Raw genomic sequence first — 20605 nt, forward strand, 5'->3', positions numbered from 1 at the left:
TATAGAACTTGTTTCTGATTGGTCCAAATTTATACATAGTATTTTACAACGAGTACTTGCTCTAACAAATGTCTGGTTCCCTTTAACTAGTGTATATGACTTAATGTGTTATGCTGGGATCCAGCTATTGGCAAAATGAACCCAAATCAGCCACAAATGAACCAAACCCTATTATTTACAGCAATTCAAATATAATTATTTTGCAATGGTAGCACGAAAAGGGAGTCAAGCACTATCTGTGCTTATGTGTAACATTATCAGTATATCAGATATACAAATTATTCTGACATCAGGTATAATTAAACATGATAATTATACACTTACATCAAACTTTTACTATAACACAAACACTGATATCGATTTACTTTGATTTTAGCTTTTCTTTAAGAATAGCGTGTAACATACATCTACCTGTACTTAGCTCTTTACTTAAACAACTGCAATTTATATACATTTCCACTCGCACTTTAACGTTTTACTTTAACAATAACACTTTACATCTTTATTTTACAACATCACTTTACATCCATACATTTTAACTTCCACTTTTGCTTATAACAACAGCACTTTAACATTTTAATAACAGCACTTTAACTTTTAATGATAACAACAGCACTTTAACTTTTTAATAACAGCACTTTAGCTTTTAATGATAACAACAGCATTCCCGTTGCCAAAAATTGTTAGATAAGAATGATTTAGAAAAACAAAGTTACAAAAAATTAAAAGAATTAAACCTAAGAAATAAATCCCTCATATATGCATATACCAACATAATCTGTATTTCTAGGTACAACATGATTACATTACATTTCAAGTATTTTGTATCAAATGTAGTGATAACAAGTTACTATTTTTTGAAATTATGATAGTACTCTGCATACTCGGTAAATTGTTTTTGAATTGTTTCAAGTAAGTGTAGTAGGTTATGTACTAATTCATCCTCAGGCTGCACAATAAATATCCCACCAGGCTGCACAGCAACACCATCAGACTGCACAGTAACATTATCAGGCTGCACAGTAACTGTATCAAGGCTACAGAGTAACATCATCAGACTGCACAGAAACATTATCAGGCGGCACAGCAACATCATTAGACTGCACAGAAACATTATCAGGCTGCACAGCAACATCATCAGGCTGCACAGTAACAATCTCAGGCTGCACAGCAACATCATCAGGCTGCACAGCAACATCATCAGGCTGCACAGTAACATCATCAGACTGCACAGTAACATCAGGCGGCACAGTAACTGTATCAAGGCTGCACAGTAACATCATCAGGCTGCACAGTAACAATCTCAGGCTGCACAGCAACATCATCAGGCTGCACAGCAACATCATAAGACTGCACAGCAACATCATCAGACTGCACAGCAACATCATCAGGCTGCACAGTAACATCATCAGACTGCACAGTAACATCAGGCGGCACAGTAACTGTATCAAGGCTGCACATCAACATCATCAGGCTGCACAGTAACATCATCAGACTGCACAGCAACATCATCAGGCGGCATAGTAACTGTATCAAGGCTGCACAGTAACATCATCAGACTGCACAGCAACATTATCAGGCTGCATAGTAACTGTATCAAGGCTGCACATCAACATCATCAGGCTGCACAGTAACTGTATCAAGGCTGCACAGTAACATCATCGGACTGCACAGCAACATCATCAGGCGGCATAGTAACTGTATCAAGGCTGCACATCAACATCATCAGGCTGCACAGTAACTGTATCAAGGCTGCACAGTATCATCATCAGACGGCACCGCAACATTATCAGGCTGCACAGTAACATCATCAGGCTGCACAACAACATCATCAGGCTACACAGTAACATCATCAGAATGCACAGTAACTGTATCAAGACTGCACAGCAACAACATCAGACTGCACAGTAACATTATCAGACTGCACATTAACTGTATCAAGGCTGCACAGCAACATCATCAGACTGCACAGTAACATTATCAGGCGGCACAGTAACTGTATCAAGGCTGCACAGCAACATCATCAGACTGCACAGTAACATTATCAGGCTGCACATTAACTGTATCAAGGCTGCACAGCAACATCATCAGGCTGCACAGTAACTGTATCAAGGCTGCACAGTAACATCATCAGACTGCACAGTAACTGTATCAAGGCTGCACGGCAACATCATCAGGCTGCACAGCAACATCATCAGACTGCAGACTAATATTATCAGGCTGCAAAGTAACTGTATCAAGGCTACACAGCAACAAACATCGGATTGCACAGCAACATCATTAGACTGCACAGCAACATTATCAGACTGCAGAGCAGCTGTGTCAAGGCTGCACAGTAACCTCATCGGACTGCACAGTAACATCATCAGACTGCACAGTAACATCATCAGGCAACACAGTAATATCATCAGGCTGCAAAGTAACATCATCAGACTGCACAGTAACATTCTCAAGATGCACAGTAACTGTATCAAGGCTGCACGGCAACATCATCAGGCTGCACAGCAACATCATCAGACTGCAGACTAATATTATCAGGCTGCAAAGTAACTGTATCAAGGCTACACAGCAACAAACATCGGATTGCACAGCAACATCATTAGACTGCACAGCAACATTATCAGACTGCAGAGCAGCTGTGTCAAGGCTGCACAGTAACCTCATCGGAATGCACAGTAACATCATAAGGCTGCACAGCAAAATTACCAGGCTGCACAGTAACATTATCAGACTGCACAGTAACATTATCAGGCAGATAATTTTCAGTAATTGAATCAAGGCTGCACAGCAACACCATCAGACTGCACAGTAACATTATCAGGCTGCACAGTAACTGTATCAAGGCTGCACAGCAACATCATCAGACTGCACAGTAACATTATCAGGCTGCATATTAACTGTATCAAGGCTGCACAGCAACATCATCAGACTGCACAGTAACATTATCAGGCAGCAGAGTAATTGAATCAAGGATGCACAGCAACACCATCAGACTGCACAGTAACATTATCAGGCTGCACAGTAACTGTATCAAGGCTGTACAGTTACATCATCATACTGCACAGTAACATTATCAGGCTGCATAGTAACTGTATCAAGGCTGCACAGTAACAATCTCAGGCTGCACAGTAACTGTATCAAGGCTGCACAGTAACATCATCAGGCTGCACAGTAACACCATCAGGTTGCATAGTAACATCATCAGACAGCACACAAACATTATCAGGCTGCATATTAACTGTATCAAGGCTGCACAGTAACATCATCAGGCTGCACAGTAACATCATCAGGTTGCATAGTAACATCATCAGACAGCACACAAACATTATCAGGCTGCATATTAACTGTATCAAGGCTGCACAGTAACAATCTCAGGCTGCATAGTAACTGCATCAAGGTGCACAGTAACATCATCAGACTGCACAGTAACATCATCAGGCTGCACAGCAACATCATCAGGCTGAACAGTAGCATTCTCAGGCTGCACAGAAACTGTATCAAGGCTGCACGGCAACATCATCAGGCTGCACAGCCACATCATCAGACTGCACAGTTACATCATCAGACTGCACAGTTACATTCTCAGGCTGCACAGAAACAGTATCAAGGCTGCACGGCAACATCATCAGGCTGCACAGCAACATCGTCAGACTGCATAGTAACATTATTAGGCTGCATAGTAACTGTATCAAGGCTGCACAGTAAAATCATCAGACTGCACAGTAATATTATCAGCCTGCATAGTAACTATATCAAAGCTGCACAGTAACATCATTAGACTGCACAGTAACATTATCAGGCTGCATAGTAACTGTATCAAGGCTGCACAGCAACATCATCAGACTGCACAGTAACATTATCAGGCTGCATAGTAACTGTATCAAGGCTGAAAAGTAACATTCTCAGGCTGCGTAGTAACTGTATCAAGGCTGCACAGTAACATCATCAGGCTGCATAGTAACATCATCAGGCTGCATAGTAACATTATCAGGTTGCATAGTAACTGTATCAGACAGCACAGCAACATCATCAGGCTGCACAGCAACATCATCAAGCTGCATAGTAACATTATCAGGTTGCATAGTAACTGTATCAAGGCTGCACAGTAACATTATCAGGCTGCACAGTAACTGTATCAAGGCTTCACAGCAACATCATCAGGATGGACAGTAACATCATCAGACTGTACAGTAACATTATCAGGCTGCACAGTAACTTTTACAAGGCAGCACAGTAACATCAGCAGACTGCACAGTAACATTATCAGGCTGCACAGTAACTTTTTCAAGGCTGCACAGTAACATCAGCAGACTGCACAGTAACAGTATCAGGCTGCACAGTAACTGTATCAAGGCTGCACATTTACATCATCAGGCTGCACAGCAACATTATCAGGCTGCACAGCAACATCACCAGGCTGCACAGTAACTATATAAAGGCTGCACAGTAACATTCTCAGGCTGCAAAGTAACTGTATCAAGGCTTCACAGTAACATTATCAGGTTGCATAGTAACTGTATCAAGGCCGCACAGTAACATTATCAGGTTGCACAGTAACTCTATGAAGGCCGCATAGCAACATCATCAGGCTGCACAGTAACATCATCAGACTGCACAGTAACATTATCGGACTGCATAGTAACTGTATCAAGGCTACACAGTAACATCATCAGACTGCCCAGTAACATTATCAGTCTGCATAGTAACTGTATCAAGGCTGCACAGTAACATCATCAGGCTGCACAGCAACGTTATCAGGCTGCACAGTAGCTGTATCAAGGCTGCACAGCAACATCATCAGACTGCACAGTAACATCATCCGGCTGCACAGCAATATTATCAGGCTGCACAGTAACTGTATCAAGGCTGCACAGCAACATCGTCAGACTGCAGAGTAACATTATCAGGCTGCACAGTAACTGTATCAAGGCTGCACAGCAACATCAACAGACTGCAAAGTAACATTATCAGGCTGCACAGTAACTGTATCAAGGCTGCACAGCTACATCATCAGACTGCAAAGTAATATTATCATGCTGCATAGTAACTGTATCAAGGCTGCACAGCAACATCATAAACTGCACAGTAACATTATCAGGCTGCACAGTAACTCTATCAAGGCTGCACAGCAACATCATCAGACTGCACAGTAACATTCTCAGGCTGCAGAGTAACTCTATAAAGGCTGCACAGCAACATCATCAGACTGCCCAGTAACATTATCAGTCTGCATAGTAACTGTATCAAGGCTACACAGTAACATCATCAGACTGCCCAGTAACATTATCAGTCTGCATAGTAACTGAATCAAGGCTGCACAGTAACATCATCAGGCTGCACAGCAACGTTATCAGGCTGCACAGTAGCTGTATCAAGGCTGCACAGCAACATCATCAGACTGCACAGTAACATCATCCGGCTGCACAGCAATATTATCAGGCTGCACAGTAACTGTATCAAGGCTGTACAGCAACATCAGCAGACTGCAGAGTCACATTATCAGGCTGCACAGTAACTGTATCAAGGCTGCACAGTAACATCAACGGACTGCAAAGTAACATTATCAGGCTGCACAGTAACTGTATCAAGGCTGCACAGCTACATCATCAGACAGCAAAGTAATATTATCATGCTGCATAGTAACTGTATCAAGGCTGCACAGCAACATCATAAACTGCACAGTAACATTATCAGGCTGCACAGTAACTCTATCAAGGCTGCACAGCAACACCATCAGACTGCACAGTAACATCATCAGGCTGCACAGTAACATCATCAGGCTGCACAGTAACATTATCAGGCTGCATATTAACTGTATCAAGGCTGCACAGTAACAATCTCAGGCTGCATAGTAACTGTATCAAGGATGCACAGCAACATCATCCGGCTGCACAGGAACATCATCAGGCTGCACAATAACATCATCAGGCTGCAGAGAAACTGTATCAAGGCTGCACGGCAACATCATCAGGCTGCACAGCAACATTATCAGGCTGCACAGCAACATCACCAGGCTGCACAGTAACTGTATCAAGGCTGCACAGTAAAATTATCAGGCTGCACAGTAACTGTATCAAGGCTGCACAGCAACATCATCAGATTGCACAGTAACATTATCAGGCTGCACAGTAACTGTATCAAAGCTACATAGTAACATCATCAGACTGCACAGTAACATTATCAGTCTGCATAGTAACTGTATCAAGGTTGCACAGTAACATCATCAGGCTGCACAGCAACGTTATCAGGCTGCACAGTAGCTGTATCAAGGCTGCACAGCAACATCATCAGACTGCACAGTAACATCATCTGGCTGCACAGGAATATTATCAGGCTGCACAGTAACTGTATCAAGGCTGCACAGCAACATCGTAAGACTGCAGAGTAACATTCTCAGGCTGCACAGTAACTGTATCAAGGCTGCTCAGGAACGTCATCAGACTGCACAGTAACATTCTCAAGCTGCAGAGTAACTGTATCAAGGCTGCACAGCAACATCATCAGGCTGCACAGCAACATTATTAGGCTGCACAGTAACATCATCAGGCTGCACAGCAACATCATCAGGCTGCACAGTAGCATCATCAGTCTGCACAGTAACATCATCAGACTGCACAGTAACATTATCAGTCTGCATAGTAACTGTATCAAGGCTGCACAGTAACATCATCAGGCTGCACAGCAACGTTATCAGGCTGCACAGTAGCTGTATCAAGGCTGCACAGCAACATCATCAGACTGCACAGTAACATCATCCGGCTGCACAGCAATATTATCAGGCTGCACAGTAACTGTATCAAGGCTGCACAGCAACATCGTCAGACTGCAGAGTAACATTATCAGGCTGCACAGTAACTGTATCAAGGCTGCACAGCAACATCATCAGACTGCAAAGTAACATTATCAGGCTGCACAGTAACTGTATCAAGGCTGCACAGCTACATCAGCAGACTGCACAGTAATATTATCATGCTACATAGTAACTGTATCAAGGCTGCACAGCAACATCAACAAACTGCACAGTAACATTATTAGGCTGCAAAGTAACTCTATCAAGGCTGCACAGCAACATCATCAGACTGCACAGTGACATTCTCAGGGAGCATAGTAACTGTATCAAGGCTGCACAGCAGCATCATCAGGCTGCACAGCAACATTCTCAGGCTGCACAGTAACTGTATCAAGGCTGCTCAGCAACGTCATCAGACTGCACAGTAACATTCTCAAGCTGCACAATAACATCATCAGGCTGCACAGCAACATTATCAGACTGCACAGTAACATCATCATACTGCACAGCAACATCATCAGGCTGCACAGTAACATTATCAGGCTGCACAGTAACATCACCAGGCTGCACAGTAACATCATCAGGCTGCACAGCAACATCATCAGACTGCACAGTAACATCATCAGACTGCACAGTAACATCATCAGACTGCACAGCAACATCATCAGGCTGCACAGTAACATTATCAGGCTGCACAGTAACTGTATCAAGGCTGCACAGCAACATCATCAGGCTGCACAGCAACATTATCAGACTGCACAGTAACATCATCAGACTGCACAGTAACATCATCAGGCTGCACAGCAACATCATCAGACTGCACAGTAACATCATCAGACTGCACAGCAACATCATCAGACTGCACAGCAACATCATCAGGCTGCACAGCAACATCATCAGACTGCACAGTAACATCATCAGGCTGCACAGTAACATCATCAGACTGCACAGTAACATCATCAGACTGCACAGCAACATCATCAGACTGCACAGCAACATTATCAGACTGCACAGTAACATCATCAGACTGCACAGTAACATCATCAGGCTGCAAAGTAACATCATCAGACTGCACAGCAACATCATCAGACTGCACAGCAACATCATCCTACTGCACAGCAACATCATCAGACTGCACAGTAACATCATCAGGCTGCAAAGTAACATCATCAGACTGCAGAGTAACATCATCCTACTGCACAGCAACATCATCAGACTGCACAGTAACATCATCAGACTGCACAGCAACATCATCAGGCTGCACAGTAACATCATCAGACTGCACAGTAACATCATCAGGCTGCACAGCAACATCATCAGACTGCACAGCAACATCATCAGGCTGCACAGCAACATCATCAGACTGCACAGCAACATCATCAGGATGCACAGTAACATCATCAGATTGCACAGTAACATCATCAGGCAACACAGTAACATCATCAGACTGCACTGTAACATCATCAGGCTGCACAGTAACATCATCAGGCTGCACAGCAACATCATCAGACTGCACAGTAACTTCATCAGGCTGCAAAGTAACATCATCAGACTGCACAGCAACATCATCAGACTGCCCAGTTACATCATCAGGCTGCACAGCAACATCATCAGACTGCATAGCAACATCATCAGACTGCACAGTAACATCATCAGGCTGCAAAGTAACATCATCAGACTGCACAGCAACATCATCAGACTGCACAGTAACATCATCAGGCTGTAAAGTAACATCATCAGGCTACACAGTAACATCAACAGACTGCACAGCAACATCATCAGACTGCACAGTAACATCATCAGGCTGCAAAGGAACATCATCAGACTGCACAGCAACATCATCAGACTGCACAGTAACATCATCAGGCTGCATATTAACTGTATCAAGGCTGTACAGTAACAATCTCAGGCTGCACAGTAAGTGTATCAAGGCTGCACAGCAAAATAATCAGGCTGCACAGTAACATCATCAGACTGCAGAGCAACATTATCAGACCGCTCAGTAACATCATCAGGCTGCACAGTAACATCATCAGGCTGCACAGTAACATCAGACTGCACAGCAACATTATCAGGCTGCACAGCAACGTTATCAGGCTGCACAGTAGCTGTATCAAGGCTGCACAGCAACATCATCAGACTGCACAGTAACATCATCAGCCTGCACAGTAACATCATCAGGCTGCACAGCAACATCATCAGACTGCACAGTAACATCATCAGGCTGCACAGCAACATCATCAGACTGCACAGCAACATCATCAGACTGCAGAGCAACATCATCAGACTGCACAGTAACATCATCAGACTGCACAGTAACATCATCAGACTGCACAGCAACATCATCAGACTGCACAGTAACATCATCAGACTGCACAGTAACATCATCAGACTGCACAGCAACATCATCAGACTGCACAGTAACATCATCAGACTACACAGCAACATCATCAGACTGCTCAGTAAAATCATCAGACTGCACAGTAACATCATCAGACTGCACAGTAACATCATCAGACTGCACAGCAACATCATCAGACTGCACAGCAACATCATCAGACTGCACAGTAATATTATAAGCCTGCATAGTAACTGTATCAAGGCTGCACAGCAACATCATTAGACTGCATAGCAACATCATCAGACTGCACAGAAACATCATCAGACTGCACAATTATATTATAAGGCTGCATAGTAACTGTATCAAGGCTGCACAGCAACATCATTAGACTGCACAGTAACATTATCAGGCTGCATAGTAACTGTATCAAGGCTGCACAGTGACATCATCAGACTGCACAGTAACATTATCAGGCTGCATAATAACTGTATCAGACAGCACAGCAACATCATCAGGCTGCACAGCAACATCACTAGGCTGCACAGCAGCGTCATCAGGCTGGACAGTTACATTATCAGGCTGCATAGTAACTGTATCAGACAGCACAGCAACATCATCAGACTGCACACTAACATTATCAGACTGCACAGGAAGATCATCAGGCAACACAGCAACATCATCAGGCTGCAAAATAACATCATCAGCCTGCACAGTAACATTATCAGACTGCACAGCAACATCATCCGGCAACACAGTAACATCATCAGACTGCACAGTAACATCATCAGACTGCACAGAAACATTATCAGACTGCACAGCAACATCATCAGACTGCACAGCAACATCATCAGGCTGCACAGAAACATTATCAGTCTGCACAGCAACATCATCAGACTGCACAGTAACATCATCAGACTGCACAGTAACATCATCAGGCTTCATAGTAACATTATCAGGCTGCATAGTAACTGTATCAGACTGCACAGCAACATCATCAGACTGCACACTAACATTATCAGACTGCACAGGAAGATCATCAGGCAACACAGCAACATCATCAGGCTGCAAAATAACATCATCAGCCTGCACAGTAACATTATCAGACTGCACAGCAACATCATCCGGCAACACAGTAACATCATCAGACTGCACAGTAACATCATCAGACTGCACAGAAACATTATCAGACTGCACAGCAACATCATCAGACTGCACAGCAACATCATCAGGCTGCACAGTAACATCATCAGACTGCACAGAAACATTATCAGACTGCACAGCAACATCATCAGACTGCACAGTAACATCATCAGACTGCACAGTAACATCATCAGACTGCACAGCAACATCATCAGGCTGCACAGTAACATCATCAGACTGCACAGAAACATTATCAGACTGCACAGCAACATCATCAGACTGCACAGTAACATCATCAGACTGCACAGTAACATCATCAGGCTGCATATTAACATCATCAGGCTGCACAGCAACATCATCAGGCAACACAGTAACATCATCAGACTGCACAGCAACATCATCAGGCAACACAGTAACATCATCAGACTGCAAAGCAACATCATCAGGCAACACAGTAACATCATCAGACTGCACAGCAACATCATCAGGCCGCAGAGTAACATCATCAGACTGCACAGTAACATCATCAGACTGCACAGTAACATCATCAGGCCGCACAGTAACATCATCAGGCTGCAAAGCAACATAATCAGGCTGCACAGCAACATCATCAGGCCGATCATCAGGCTGCACAGCAACATCATCAGGCTGCACAGTAACATCATCAGACTGCACAGCAACATCATCAGACTGCACAGCAACATCATCAGACTGCACAGTAACATCATCAGGCTGCACAGCAACATCATCAGGCCGCACAGCAACATCATCAGACTGCACAGCAACATCATCAGACTGCACGGCAACATCATCAGGCTGCACAGTAACATCATCAGGCTGCACAGCAACATCATCAGGCCGCACAACAACATCATCAGGCTGTACAGTAACATCATCAGACTGCACAGTAACATCATCCGGCAACACAGTAACATCATCAAGCTGCACAGCAATATCATCAGGCTGCACAGCAACATCATCAGACTGCACAGTAACATCATCAGGCTGCACAGCAACATCATCAGACTGCACAGTAACATCATCAGACTGCACAGCAACATCATCAGGCCGCACAGCAACATCATCAGGCTGCACAGTAACATCATCAGACTGCACAGCAACATCATCAGGCCGCACACCAACATCATCAGGCTGCACAGCAACATCATCAGACTGCACAGCAACATCATCAGGCCGCACAGCAACATCATCAGACTGCACAGTAACATTATCAGACTGCACAGCAACATCATCAGGCAATACAGTAACATCATCATGCTGCACAGTAACATCATCAGGCTGCACAGCAACATCATCAGACTGCACAGTAACATCATCAGGCCGCACAGTAATATCATCAGGCAACACAGTAACATTATCAGGCTGCATAGTAACTGTATCAGACAGCACAGTAACATCATCAGACTGCACAGTAACATCATCAGACTGCACAGCCACATCATCAGGCCGCACAGTAACATCATCAGGCTGCACAGTAACATCATCAGGATGCACAGCAACATCATCAGGCTGCACAGCAACATCATCAGACTGCACAGTAACATCATCAGACTGCACAGCAACATCATCAGACTGCACAGTAACATCATCAGGCTGCACAGTAACATCATCAGACTGCACAGCAACATCATCAGGCTGCACAGTAACATCATCAGGCTGCACAGCAACATCATCAGGCTGCACAGTAACATCATCCGGCAACACAGTAAATATCTCACAAGGCTGCACAGTAACATCTTAAGGCCGCACAGCAATATTATCAGGCTGCACAGCAACATTATCTGCAACATTCTGTCCTATTCCATCACTATCAGTGTTTACAAAATCAAGGCTGTCACGGATACTTCCAAATAACTCGTCTCCGTGATCGGATATGTCTTTCCATATCGGAATATAATGTGAACGGCTGTGAGAAATATCACAAGAAAATCTACTTTTGCCGATGCTTTACTTTTCTGTTGAACTTTTCCTGAATTAATATTGTAACTTAATGTCTGTGCTTCACCTAGTTTCATTTTATTCGTATTTTTGAGATGGGTTACTAGATAACTTCGTCGTCTAAATTTCACCTTACATCCAGAAATAACACAGTCAAAAAGCTTCTTGTCACTGCTATGGCTCTCTCGTTCATGTCTTTTTAAAGATTTGTGGTGTAAATACGCCCTATTGCATAGTCTGCAGTGATACATTTTGATGTTTGTATGAAGACTGTAAATCGTTTTGTGTGTGAACTTAAATCAAGTTGTCGTTTATATCTCTGATTGCACCGCTGCACGGGATTTTCGGGAATGCTTACACAAAGGGCATCCTTGGGCGCTTCGTTCTTCTAATTCTTCTGTGTCCGACCCGAGATAGAATCGCCCTAATGACACGAACAAGGCCCTGTTTCAAAATGGTTTCATTTATTGCATTGTTTCAAGACTTATATCGCCCGCCCGCTTAGCTCAGTAGGTAAGAGCGTTGGTCTACGGATCGCCGGGTCGCGAGTTCGACCCTTGGGCGGGGCACATGTTCTCCGTGACTATTTGATAAACGACATTGTGTCTGAAATCATTAGTCCTCCACCTCTGATTCATGTGGGGAAGTTGGTAGTTACTTGCGGAGAACAGGTTTGTACTGGTACAGAATCCAGGAACACTGGTTAGGTTAACTGCCCGCCGTTACATGACTGAAATACTGTTGAAAAACGGCGTTAAACCCAAAACAAAACAAACAAACAAGACTTATATCTTAATGAATATTACGTAACAATAATATTTATTTCAGATATGCAAATCAATATTCGTATTGTTGAAATATGTCATTGTTTTTTTTCCTTCATATAACACTGTTTTCATGTATTATCAGTTATGCCATGAAAAAATATGTAATTGTACCAATAAGGAGAGGACAACCGTAAGCTGATATAGCTTTCTGTCCAATTCCTTAATTAATGTCTGTAAATGTTTCATGTATTACTGAAATAAAATATGTTTAAACTAAGGCCCAAGAACATTGTTCTCGGGTCAAAATTTTACACCATCTCCTAATTGGGAGGACCGCGAACAATGCGAGAACAATATGGTGGAATTAGAAGGTACGACTTCAATGTCAAAGAAACATCGTAGCGAAGTAAACATATGATAAAATTATGACCAAATAAAATACTATTTGAATGAAGAAATTACACTACTTTTGTACAAATTTTGGTTTACCCCCGTCGACAATGTAAACAAGTCTCGTAAACAAGGTGGCAAAACTCCACTTCCGGTTCCCGGTGTAAGAGCATTTTACTTGAGCTATGCGATCCGACTCGACTCAATTCCATCCGGGGAATAAACGCCAAAGGACGCCCATAGATTGCCACCATTGCATGGGATTTTCGGGAATGTATACACATAGATAGTCGCCGTTGCACGGACTGTATACATGTATGGTGAAAACTAAGTTTAACTAGCTGATAACTACACGTGTACTTTTCGGTTAATTGTAAGTTTACTTTAATACCATTATATCAATGTATAGTTTCTTTTGCTATATGGTATAAGGGAAATAATGTAACTGCGTTTTTTAACTTGCAAACATTTAATAACAATTAGTCTCAGAATTAGTCTCGTTTTTCATTAACCGTTTTATGTCTCTGTTCGCCTTTTTGCAATTTGTCTTTTGCAACTAGGACTTCTCACGTTCTTTTTTGGTGCTTTCACTTTATCTCTTTTCAGTTTCCCTTTTAATTTTTTCTCTTTATCTGTTTCATTACCATTAGATTATTCTGAGACCTCCAATGGGTAAAGAATGTTAAGTGGCCTCCCTGTCTCGTTACCGGCTGGAGTCAGTACTTCGGCTGAACGTATTTTATTGTCTCGGCTGTCGATCAATTGCGTTACTTTACCGAATTTCCAGTTTCCTCTTGACGTATCGTCTTTAATTAATACAATGTCACCTGTTTTTGGCTGATAATTGGCTTGTATTCGCCCTGTTTTCAAAACTGTTTGAGTTCGTTCTCTTAAACTCAATAAATATTCATGTTTCCACACTTTCCAAAATATGTCCAATAACCTTTGACCGTTTTTCCATAGCTCGATTAGTTTTTCCTCAGTGCTTTCAACTGGCAGATAATCACTATCTGCAACGATTTCTGTTTCTAGTATTCCAATTTTTTTTGGATTGTTTGTGAGGAAATTTGCTGGGGTAAGGGGTATATTTGAGTTGATGTCATCCCCAACATAAACAAGCGGCCTCGAATTCAATACTGATTCTATTTCTTTTACTAGTGTTTGAAGCTGAACCACCGTCAACAGCCGTCTACCTATTGTTTTCTTCATTGATCTTTTAACCAGTGGTATAAGTCTTTCGTAGAACCCTCCCATACAAGAAGAGAAAGCTCTATGTTGAAAATCCATGTAATTCCTGAGTTTGAAACGTAACTCATGACGTCATCACTTTTCGCAGTCTGATTCCAAATACAATCTAGCAGTGTTTGCAGCGCGAAACTGTGAAGCTTTATCACTGATTATCATGGTCGGCGTACCTCGTTGCGCAATAAACCGTCTGAAGCCCATGAGAAATCCCGCAGTACTCATATCGTACACGAGTTCTAGGTGAATCGCACGTGTCACAAGGCACGTGAATATACATATCCACAATTTCTTTTCACCATCGTTGGTTTTAGTGTAAATTGGACCCATGTTATCCACCCCAACCCGAGAAAACGGAACACCTTCGGTTACACGGGATTTTGGTAATGAACACATAGGTGGCATCTTGTACGGACTACCTTCAAAACGACGACACACAATACATGATTTGAATACTGATTTTACTATAGCATGTCCATGTGGAATCCAATAACGACTTCTGGCTGTCGAAAGTGTTTAAGACATACCACTGTGAAGGAGTTCTCTGTGTGTTTTGTCAATCACTAGGCGTGTATACCAATCATATTTAGGCAACAATATTGGACATCTTGCGTTTTCACTGACACTTACATTTTCGAGACGAACCTTGCAACGTAAAACTCCATTGTTATCCATGTAGACTCCTAACTGTTGTCGGAAGTTTTTTCCCCTGTATTGATAGCATCAATTACATCTACATAACGTAACCACAAGAGTTCGGATTCTTTTATTTCAGCACTTGTGAGGTATCCTGTTCTTGTACTATGTTTTTGAAGTTTTCTAACGAATCGGAGAGCTAATGTAGTAAGTCTTTAAAGTCTTGTCACAGATGAAAGGTCACTTCTTTCGATACCCATTGGACTCAATATAAAATATGACTGGCGAGTTTCCTTACTTCTTAAATCGTGCGGTGCTTGTACAAAACACGTTTCTTTCTTTGCTTTTTCTTGGCGTACTTCAGATTACACAATGAGTGTCTGTCCATGCATGTAACTTAGTAATTGGTTGATTCACTGTTCCCGAACAAATTTCAAATATCTCAGACCAATGACTATTGCTAACAGTTCCAATTGGTATTGAAAACGTTTCAATGGTGCTAATCTGGTTTACGTAAACACGAGGTTAGTTTTAGATTTTGCTTCAGACTTTTGATGTAAATATATCACAACTGCATAAGCATTTTGTGACGTGTCACAGAAACATAGTAGGTGATATTCTACATGTTTCTCAGTTTGTACTGCGATGGATTGTGGGACACAACACATATTTATATCATTTAGTTGTTGTTCGAGGAATAGCCATTTTTTTATCTGCATCACTGAGAAGTTCATCCCAATCGATACTTTCGCGCCATAGTTCTCGTAAAAACATTTTAACTCCAAGTATCACGGGACTGATTAGTCCTAATGGATCAAATATCGAAGCAACACGTTACAGAACTAAGCGTTTTGTCACTTGCTGATTGTCATTACTTTTCGTTGTAGATCTGAATGACAATGCGTCTTTTCTTAGGTCTCATTCATGGCCTAACACTTTCATTGATTCCACTTCTGATTTATCTTTATCCGAGAAAAATGAATTTACTTCTTCTCTGTTTGAAATTCATTCCCTGAGATTCATTGAAGCAGTACTGAAGATATCTTTCGCTTCGGTGTACAAACTTTTCGCTTCAGACACGTTAGCTGTCCCCGTTATCAGATTTTCTACATAAACGTTATCTTTGATTTTATTCGAAACCTCGTTGTTATAGGTATCAAGACGGTATTCAATTGTCGCACCTAGAAGAAAAGGGACTAGAAACTATACCGAACGGTACTCGACAGAATCTGTATTCTTTAATGTTACTAGCTTCAAGTGTAGGGTTTTCAGTCTCTTTTAACCACATAAACCTGGTCACATCTCGCTGATCTCTTTGTAGGCCTATTTGGAGGAAAGCCTTCTCAATGTCGGCAACCATCGTAATGGAATACATCCGAAATCGCATTAATATCCCACACAGATCATGTATCATCACAGGACCTCTATATAGACAGTCATTGAGTCTCAGGTTTTCTTTCCTAGTTTTTGAGGAGGCATCGTATACTAATCTCAGTTTAGTGGTTGACTTTTGCGGTGTTATAACGCCGTGGTGAGGGAGATAATGTATAATACCGTCTGGTTCATTTGTGCCGACCTTTTCTATGACACCTTTCTTCAACTGATATTGAACCACGTCGTTGCACTTTTTCATGATATCCGGTTTGTTTTTCATTCGGTTTACCGTGGATATCAATCTACATAATGCCAGTTCTCTATTTATAGGTAGATCAGGAATTTCACTTTTCCACGGCCAAGTTACTTGGTATCTCTTTTCTTCATATTTCAGCTTTTCTGTAAACTGTTCCATAGCAAGTGTGCCATCGGTCTTCGATTGTTTATCTATAATTCCAATAGATTCTACATTCCAAAAGTCCTGTAACTCACACTTTGGTGGCAGAGACGAATCAATAGTAATAAATGCGTTGGCGTTGTTTATTTCACTACCACATGTAAGTATAAGCATGTTTGCTTCACTTCACTTCTTCATTGCATTTCTCCTTTGTTCTTCCACTAAGTATCCATCAAAATTTAGATGACAGTAGATATAATCCATCTTGTACTTCTTTTTTCTCCTTATTCACAAAATCCATGTAATAATCGTTGCTAATTAGCATTTCAGTTGGTGAAGTTTCATTTTCTATCGGAAGAACATCTGCCAGGTGAACACTTGGTATCATTTCATTTACTCTGTCTGAGGACAGGATGTCAACCGGCTTTTTATGTAGTTCACCGCTAATCAACGGTACAACGTTCACAGTTATTTGCATATACTTTCCATTCTTTAGTTTTACGTCTACGTTTGAGTACTTGGTTTTAATCTTTTGTGCCTTTTGAATTCCAAATGTTACAACGTGAATGTCTTGCTCACCTTCTTCTTCAAGTTGCAATTTACGCGCTAGCTTTTCCGTTATATAACTCCTATGTGAACCCGAATCAAGCAATAATCGTACCTGTTCAGCCTCGGTTGTTTCTGGATTTTTTGTCTCTGTTAGTGCCGTTTGCATTAGTACCATTTCATTCATTGACATAAGTCCATTTTCTGCTTTTGAGGCACCAGGTTTATTACTCTTTGTGGACAAAGTTGTCATTGTTTGTATGTCACTAACCTTTTTGGACACAGGCTTCGGTGGTGTACATTCAATTCACCGCAATAGACACACACTTTATTTGTTCTGCATTCTTTTAGTAAGTGGCCATCTTTCAAACACTTAAAACAGCTATTCTTAAGGCGACTTTTTATTTCACTGATCGTTTTATATTTTCTACACTCGTCGCTCCAATGGTTTTGTTGGCAATATCGACAGCTTTTATTTGAGGAGCTAAATGACCCATTAGTGGCCTTAGGTGTCCGTACTGATAGCGTCTGAAGAAAGTCTCTTGTATTTGCAGAAGTGCCTTTGTCAGGTCCTTTGTTGTCGTTTCTACTTGTTATGGATACGAGTGCTTGATTTGATGACTTTTGTGTAGAATATGGAGACTTTCCATACGTCGAGTTGTCATAAGAATACGATCCTTTCGTTGCTTATGTAGAGTAAACACGGTTTGTCAACATTATCCAGAAGATTTCTCAGGCTGGTGACGTTATTAGTAGCTGAGTGAAGATTAATCAGCTGGCTGTAATGCATGTCTATTATCTCCTGTGTATTTCCGAACCTTTTCTTTAATATATCCAGCGCAATCGGATAGTTGTCTGCAGACAAAGCTAAACCGGCTATGGCACTTCTAGCTTCACCAAAAAGCTTACTTTTGAGATAATTAGTTAAACTTTTCAACATTTGATATTTATTTATTTTTATGTACATTCGAACGAATCCCAAAATTCATTACATTTGGTTTTATTACTGTTAAACGTGATCATATCCATTTAAGGCAACTTCACTGTTGACATTCTTTCTGTTTCATTTTTGTAGCTAAGTTCTTGTTGTTTTAATTGCGATGCAAGAATATGTTGCATGTTCTTCGGTACTTGGACTTGCTGTTGTGTATCTGACACAACTTCTTTACTATCCTTACTATCTAGTTCATGGTGTAACTTTTTGTTTAGCTTCTCTAACTCTACATATGCATCCACAGCACGTGCGCACAACGTGTAATCTTCATCAATTATTTTGTCAATTTGTTCGTCATCTTCTTCCAGAGCTGTAGCTAATTTTTTTACCTTGCTTCTCAACTTTTTCTTTGTATATTTTCACTTTGTCAAGACATGCTTTGATTCGACTCAATTTGACATCCAAATCCAATTCTGTATCGTTATCCTCTAATACCGTTGTAGCTTTGTCGATTTCGATTACGAGGGTATTTCGGAATCGTGTTCTCACACCTTTTATTTAAGTTATACTTGCCATACTTTATACACAACTTTAATTTAAGCAATGACTCTATTTCACTTTATGATAACACTACACTTTACACTCAATTTTGATACAATTCATACTTTACGTCATTTCTCTTTCACTTTATTTTAACCGATCACTTAATTCCATTTCGACTAATTTCACACTATCACATTTTATTCGATTCTTCTTTGATGTTCCTCACCTTTAACCATTATCTCGTTTCTCAACCTATATCCTGATAATTTCTGTAGCACAGCTTTTCTTTGTTTACACCACTCTCTTCACACAAACATTTCTTTGAAACATGAAACCTTTTAATCCTTGCTGTACTTTTTTCACCACTTTTGTAATCAAAAAATTATTTTTTGTACACAAAACAAAATACACTCGTTACAATTTTATCATTTATTATTCCATATATCCAATTTTATATTCCTAATGATGTATTCCAATAGCATAAATATTGATGATCTTACAAAGGCCTAAATTTAACAACACTTTCAGGTAGAAATTCTGTCCTTATAAACCACTAAGAAAAGAGCGGGAAAAATAGCACGTGTACAAGTAAGACATAAATGACCATATCTAGCACCGTCGACCTTAACAACACCGTTGTCCTATCAGCGCCGTTGACTTTACTACCACCGTTGTCTTTTGGCGCCGTTGACTATATCGGGCACCGATGGATTTTCGGCGCCTTTTACACAATATAAACCATCTATAAACAACAGTTTCAGGTATAATTAAACATGATATACACTTACATCAAACTTTTACTATAACACAAACACTTTGATATCGATTTACTTTGATTTTAGCTTTTCATTAAGAATAGCGTGTAACATACATCTACCTGCACTTAGCTTAAACAACTGCACTTTATATACATTTGCACTCGCAATTTAACGTTTTACTTTAACAATAACACTTCACATCTTTACAACATCACTTTACATCCATACATTTTAACTTCCACTTCTGCTTATAACAACAGCACTTTTACTTTATAATAAGAGCACTTTAACTTTTAATGATAACAACAGCACTTTAACTTTTACTTGCTTCGCGATCTCCGCGACAATAGACAGTGGTAAACACTGTTAGAATAACTATAAAATTTCTGTCAAAAGATTGTGGAACAAAGAAAAATTACGGGGAAATTAAGAGAATCTAAGTAAGCTGATCATTCCTTCGGAAGATTCTGAAGAAAGCAGACACTGGATTTCTAATATTCATCTGGATTATAATTATACAAGGATAACACTTGAAAGTGCTCTTTACAGGAATTTGGTGTACTCCTTGTGAAAGGAATTTCAAACATTCTTCATTACTCTAGACGGAGACATAGCAATATGTATTTTCAAACAGATGTTCAATTCGTTGTTGTCCCAACAACCTTAATGAACATTATAGATGGGAAGGAAGATACTCAAGTCACTGCAACTTCTGCCCTTAACGCCACTCCATCTGCTCAGACAGGTGGCACTATGATAATCCATTCAGTTATTGCCGAGCTAGACGC

The 20605-nt window shown here is 41.0% G+C and overlaps 2 protein-coding genes across 2 annotated transcripts; both read right to left on the reverse strand.

The window, feature by feature from the left end:
* Nucleotides 1–14038: 14038 nt before the first annotated feature.
* LOC128558208 (uncharacterized) lies at nt 14039–14674 on the reverse strand. The gene has a single exon (XM_053547059.1). It carries the CDS (start codon nt 14672–14674, stop codon nt 14039–14041), a length of 636 nt encoding a protein of 211 aa, XP_053403034.1.
* Nucleotides 14675–16433: 1759 nt separating this feature from the next.
* LOC123556017 (uncharacterized) lies at nt 16434–17210 on the reverse strand. Its single transcript, XM_045346606.2, has one exon. The coding sequence runs from the start codon at nt 17208–17210 to the stop codon at nt 16434–16436; it is 777 nt and encodes a 258-aa protein (XP_045202541.2).
* Nucleotides 17211–20605: the final 3395 nt, after the last annotated feature.

The sequence above is a fragment of the Mercenaria mercenaria genome, chromosome 7 (genome assembly GCF_021730395.1).
Source record: "Mercenaria mercenaria strain notata chromosome 7, MADL_Memer_1, whole genome shotgun sequence".
Taxonomy (NCBI): Eukaryota; Metazoa; Mollusca; class Bivalvia; order Venerida; family Veneridae; genus Mercenaria; species Mercenaria mercenaria.